Below are 6,000 nucleotides of genomic sequence, written 5' to 3'. Positions count from 1 at the left end.
TGGAGATATTAAAACACTTTAGAACAGGCCAGACAATTTTGGCGGGCGACTTTAATGTGACCCTCAACCCGCTGGATTCATCTTCCGGTCATTCCCAGACTTCACAGTCTAGACTAAGAAAACTCGGTAGGACTCTGCAGGAAATGAGACTAGTTGACGCCTGGCGTACATTACATCCGTCAAGGAGAGACTACTCATTTTTCTCCCCGGTGCACTCTACGTTCCAGAGATTGGACTACGTTCTGGTCTCCTCTGATCTCCTCACTTCCCTGATTAAGGTTGACATCGATACAATGTCAATCTCTGACCACGCACCAGTACACGCGACCCTCAAAGCGCCAACCCCGCTCCCTCGGGAGTGGAGATGGTCTCTTAATGCCTCTTTACTGGACTCACCCGAGGAGAGGGAGCATTTATCCAAATTACTTGAGGAATACTTCCTCTTGAATTCATCAGACAAGATAGAGACACCAATGGTTTGGGAGGCTCACAAAGCCTACATGCGGGGCCTCCTGATTGCCCTGCGCACACGCATCAAAATACGCTTACAAAAGGAAATCGACTAAAAATTAACGCAGATAGCAAAAATGGAACTGACAGCGAAACTCTCCCAAACAAAACAGAACTTGAATAATCTGTCGGCTCTAAGGGCAGAATTGAGATTCGTCATAACAACAAGATTTAATAAAAAACAAATGCAGTTTAAGCATAAGGTGTATGCGCAGGGCAACCGAGGGAGCAAGCTGATGACCGCGCTGATTAAAAAGACCAGGGCGAGGAATCAGATTAGCTCCATCAAATCTACCTCTGGTTTAACAATGACCTCATCCAAGGACATAGCATTAGAATTTCAGAGCTACTACTCCAACCTGTATAATTTGAAGGGTCCCCAGCTATCCGGGGCTCCGGATGATTCAGTCACCCTGATAGACAAGTTCCTATGCCATCTTAACATTCCCAAACTAAATCTTGCAGATGCATCTGCCTTGACTGCTCGGGACACCCAACCCGAAGTAGAGAAATTGATAGCTTCATGCCCCCCAAACAAAAGCCCCTGCCCGGATGGCCTTCCCATTCAATATTATAAAGCTTTCATGCCTGTCTTAGAACCAAGACTGACGGACCTATTCAATAATCTATTAGATGGGGCAGCCCTGCCGAGACAATCTCAAGAGGCCCACATAACCCTGATTCATAAGGAAAATAAGGACCCAGAGTTATGTGGAAGCTATCGCCCAATATCCCTGATCAACTTAGATATGAAATTATGGGACAAGCTACTCGCCAGAAGACTTGAGCCTCTCATGCCTGGTTTGATTGATACTGAGCAGGTGGGCTTTGTCAAGGGAAGGGAGGGGAGAGACAACTGCATTAGATTACTCCATGCAACCCGCTATGCACAACACCATAAGATTCCACTAGCCTTAGTAGGCACGGACGCGGAAAAGGCTTTTGATCGAGTAGACTGGCGATATATGGAAAGCGTCTTATATCATTTTAACTTCCCGTCGGAGTTTAACCGAGCAGTGTTCTCTCTCTATGCGTGCCCCTATGCTAGACTCAAAATCAATGATATCCTCTCTCCCCCCTTTGATATAAGAAATGGTACTCGGCAGGGCTACCCCCTCTCTCCCTCCCTTTTTATTCTGGCATTGGAACCAATGCTATTGAAGGTCAGACAGGACCAGACAATCCGAGGACTGTCGCCTGACGGCCAATCCCTTCACACAGCGGCATTTTCTGACGACATCGTCTTTCTAGTAACTGATCCACATTAGAGCCTCACGCGTCTTATAGATTTACTGGAGGAGTTTAGTGCCGTATCCAACTTTAAGATCAACTTCGCGAAATCGACAGTGCTGAATGTATCTATTCCCGAGAACCAATGTAGGCTTTTAAGAACCAATTCCCCATTTACATGGTCGTCCTCCTCGCTGGACTTCCTCGGCATTAAGCTGTCCAAGCATGCAGAGGACCTATACAAAGAAAACTTTACCCCCTGCTGAGCCAAATTAAACATCTCCTCAAATCCTATGATGTGCCATTCATATCATGGTTTGACAGGAAAAATATTATCAAATCATATATACTACCTATCATTTTATATAAAATTAGAATGCTCCCAATTCACCTCCCAGCCAACTTCTTCAAGAGAAAACGCTCGGCTTTTTCGAGCTTTGTGTGGAGACAGAGGAGACCGAGACTGGCACATAAACTGCTGACTAAGAGGCGCGCCGAGGGAGGTATTGATCTCCCGGATACGTACGACTTCTACCGAGCGTCTCAACTACGTTACTGGATAGACTTGTCACAGGGCCGCAGAGACACTCTTTTGTCCACGCTGGTGGAGGGTTACAGTGGCGCCACATTGTCGGAGGACCTTTGGCTCCCGTCGGGGTCCCGCTATAAAACGAAAGCTTTCAACCCGTTACTCAGAGGTGCCTGCAGGGTGTGGGACGAGCTGAGGGTGGACCTTGCGCCGCTCCCCACTTCCCATCCTTCCATTATACAATATTATCAACACGCTAGGTCTCCCACCGGACCTGAGTACTGCCTCGGTCTGGAAAAGATTCAAATCATCCACGATAGCTGACCTTCAAGCTCTAGCTAGCAATCTTCAGCCAGCAATCATTTTAAACAGGCTATTACCATCTGAAAAATTCTCCTTTCTACAGAGAGCCCATGTACTGGGGATATTCAAGAAATTCCTCCTAACATTTAGATCCACTAGGCCACGGACCGCCTTTGAGAAGGCCCTGACCGAAAATAAAGCCTCCCTCAGGAAAATCTCCTTTCTGCGGAAAAACTGTATAACTCCCCTCTCATTTTGTAAACCAGCATTTCTTACCTCGTGGGAAAGGAAGTTGAATATTGTACTCTCAGCAAGCGAGGTAGAGGCGATCCTAAAAACCTCCTTCGGGAGATCTCCTTGCATACTCGCTCAGGAATCACATTATAAACTATTAGCCAGATGGTACCGGACCCCCCAATGGCTACATGACCACAACCTCGCAACCCAGGGTTCTTGTTGGAGATGCGGGAGGGACATTGGATCATACTTACACCTGTGGTGGACGTGCCCATTAATAACCTCCTTTTGGAAAGAGGTAGAGAAAATTATTCAGAAACTGTCCCCGAATTTATCCATCTCACCAGACATGGTCCTCCTGTGGAGACCGTCACACCAGTTTCACCCACTGAAGGACAAACTATTAGCCCTTCTATTTGATGCAGCTAAGTCCTTAATACCTTCTCTTTGGATGCAAAACACACACCCCTAGCTCAGACAATGGAAAGAAAAAGTTGATAACCTCTATAATTTAGAAGAGCTACACAGTTGGTCTACAAACTCCCACGATAAATTCACTCAAATCTGGGCGCCATGGATGAGACTTAGGTGACTGGTATGCTGGGACGAATGAGATGGTGCCCGTCTGCCCCTGGAAGGATGCCCATTATACACACCCTAATACTGCGTCAGGACTGCGACGGTAACAAGACGGCATCCTCTACGTCTAGAAGAAAGCAGGTTTCATCACCAACACAGGAGGGGGTTCTTTACTGTAAGTGCAGTGAGACTGTGGAGCTTTCTGCCTGAGGACGTGGTGATGTAAAAATCCATAGAGTTTAAGAGGGATTAGATGTCTTTCTAGAACACTATGATATCACAGGATATAGACATTAAATAATCAGCAGGGTTGTTGATCACAAATGTTGATCCAGGGATTACTCTGGCTGCCATTATGGAGTCAGGAAGGATGTTTTTTCCCTCCATAGGAACTAATTGACTTGCTGTTTTTTTTTTTTGCCTTCCTCTGGACCAACAAAGGGGGGTGGGGGGTTGAAACAGGCTGAACTAGATAGACATTGTCTTCATTCAGCCTAACATACTTTGTTACTATGTAAATCTCTTATCTGCTTCTTCCCTCCAGTAAACGTGTTCTTGTGTTGAGGTCCTGTCTCCATAGGATAATGTAGCACTTTGGGAAGAATATACACCCTAAAAGTCCAGCACATGAGGTCAATATGGCAAATATCTCCACAGCCACCATGTATTTCCCTCTGGTGCTCAGATAAGCTGGAATCATGGCAATCCAGACACTACAGAACACCAGCATGCTGAAGGTAATGTACTTGGCCTCATTAAAACTGTCTGGTAATGTCCGAGCTAAAAAAGCCATAATAAAGCTAACAGCCGCCAAAACCCCCAAATAACCCAGGACAGAGTAGAACCCAATAACACAACCTTCATTGCACTGCACAATGATCTTTCTCTGATAGGAATGAGTGTCCAGCTCCAGGAAGGGGGGCGCTAGAGCCAACCAACCCATACAGATTATTACTTGGATGGATGTGCAAAACACCACCAAAAAATTAGTCCACTTGCTTCCAATCCAGTGTTTCCAGAAACTGTCAGGCTTGGTGGCTCTGAAAGCAATGGAAACCATGATGGTCTTGGCCAAGACACAAGAAACAGCTACTGTGAAGAGGATTCCAAATGAGACCTGACGTAGTATGCAAGTGAGGTCCACGGGATGTCCAAGGAACGAGAAGACACAGAGGAAGCTCAGCATGATGGAGACCAGAAGGAGGAAGCTCAGGTTCCTGTTATTGGCCTTCACCATGGCCGTGTCTTGGTGCAAAATAAAAGCAACAAGAATCATGAATGTAAGGAAAGAAAATATAGTAGAGACCAGGGAAATAACCAGGACCATTGTGTCATCTGTGTAGGAGAGAAATTCCAGCTGCTTTGGCACACAACGGTCCTTCTTCTTGTTGGGCCAATCAAGGTCTGTACATTTCATGCAGGTTTCACTGTCTGGAAAATCAAAAAATAAAAACCATAAATATTCAGTATCTGAAGAATCATCAATATATCGTTAGTCCATAATCATCAGTGGAGCACACCTATGCGTAAGGTTTTCATACCTGTAATGTTGGAGATTTCTCCTGAGGAGCACTGGACACAATTATAGCAGCAGGTATGGATTTTGGAGTGGGAGACTTTACGAGTTCCTGGTAAACAGTTCTTTGAACATTGAGATGCAGGGATCTTGGGAGAAAGACAATTTACTTTGCATGAGTAAACTTCTAGAATGATCTATGTTCCCTGTGCAATAATTTCTCACAGTCCATATAACCATAATATAACCATAAATAACCATCCAATACTTTTCTATGATGGGCGTGTAAGGGATTGTACACTAGAGATGAGCGAACGTGTTCTTCCGAGCTTGATATTCGTGCGAATATTAGGGTGTTCGGGATGTTCGTTATTCGTAACGAACACCATGCGGTGTTCTGGTTATTTTCACTTCCTTCCCTGAGACGTTAGCGCGCTTTTCTGGCCAATTGAAAGACAGGGAAGGCATTACAACTTCCCCCTGTGACGTTCAAGCCCTATACCACCCCCCTGCTGTGAGTGGCTGGGAAGATCAGGTGTCACCCGAACATAAAAGTCGGCCCCTCCCGCGGTTCGCCTCAGATGCGGTGAGTTAGATGAGGGACAGTGCTGTTTGTACCGGAGCTGCTGTAGGGAAAGAATTGGTAGTTAGTGTAGGCTTCAAGACCCCCCAAAGGTCCTTATTAGGGCCACTGATAGCTGTGTGTTGGCTGCTGTTAGCAGTGGCAATTTTTTTTTTCTCAAAATCGCCTCTGCAGACCGTTGCACCTGGCATTAGGGACAGAAGTGCTGCATAGGCAGGGAGAGTGTTAGGAGTGAGTGTAGCCTTCAAGAACCTCAACGGTCCTTTCTAGGGCCATATTTATCCGTGTGCAGTACTGTCCAGGCTGCTGTTAGCTGTGCTGCATTTTTTTTTGCTTCTCAAAATCGCCTCTGCAGACCATTGCACCCTCCATTGATACTGCAGGGAAAGAATTGTATAGGCAGGGCGACAACACAGTTGTTATTCATTGAATATACGCAGTGCTGCCTTTTGGTGCCAAAAAACTGAAAACAAATCTATTTGTCCAGCCTCTGTCCGTCCTAAGGGCGGTGGA

General features: G+C 45.9%; 1 protein-coding gene across 1 annotated transcript in view; it reads right to left on the bottom strand.

Moving 5' to 3' along the window:
* Positions 1–3,911: 3,911 nt before the first annotated feature.
* Positions 3,912–6,000, bottom strand: part of LOC136588015 (vomeronasal type-2 receptor 26-like) — a 46,642-nt gene continuing 44,553 nt past the window's right edge. The window contains exons 6-7 of the mRNA XM_066586904.1: positions 4,930–5,053; positions 3,912–4,819 (exon numbers count right to left, since the gene is read on the bottom strand). Of these exons, the coding sequence (XP_066443001.1) occupies positions 3,912–4,819; positions 4,930–5,053 (1,032 nt within the window). The remainder of the gene's footprint in view (positions 4,820–4,929; positions 5,054–6,000) is intronic.

Source organism: Eleutherodactylus coqui, chromosome 1 (genome assembly GCF_035609145.1).
Source record: "Eleutherodactylus coqui strain aEleCoq1 chromosome 1, aEleCoq1.hap1, whole genome shotgun sequence".
NCBI classification, from domain to species: Eukaryota; Metazoa; Chordata; class Amphibia; order Anura; family Eleutherodactylidae; genus Eleutherodactylus; species Eleutherodactylus coqui.
The sequence above is the reverse complement of the archived record's forward strand: the minus strand, read 5'-3'. Positions and strand labels throughout refer to the sequence as shown.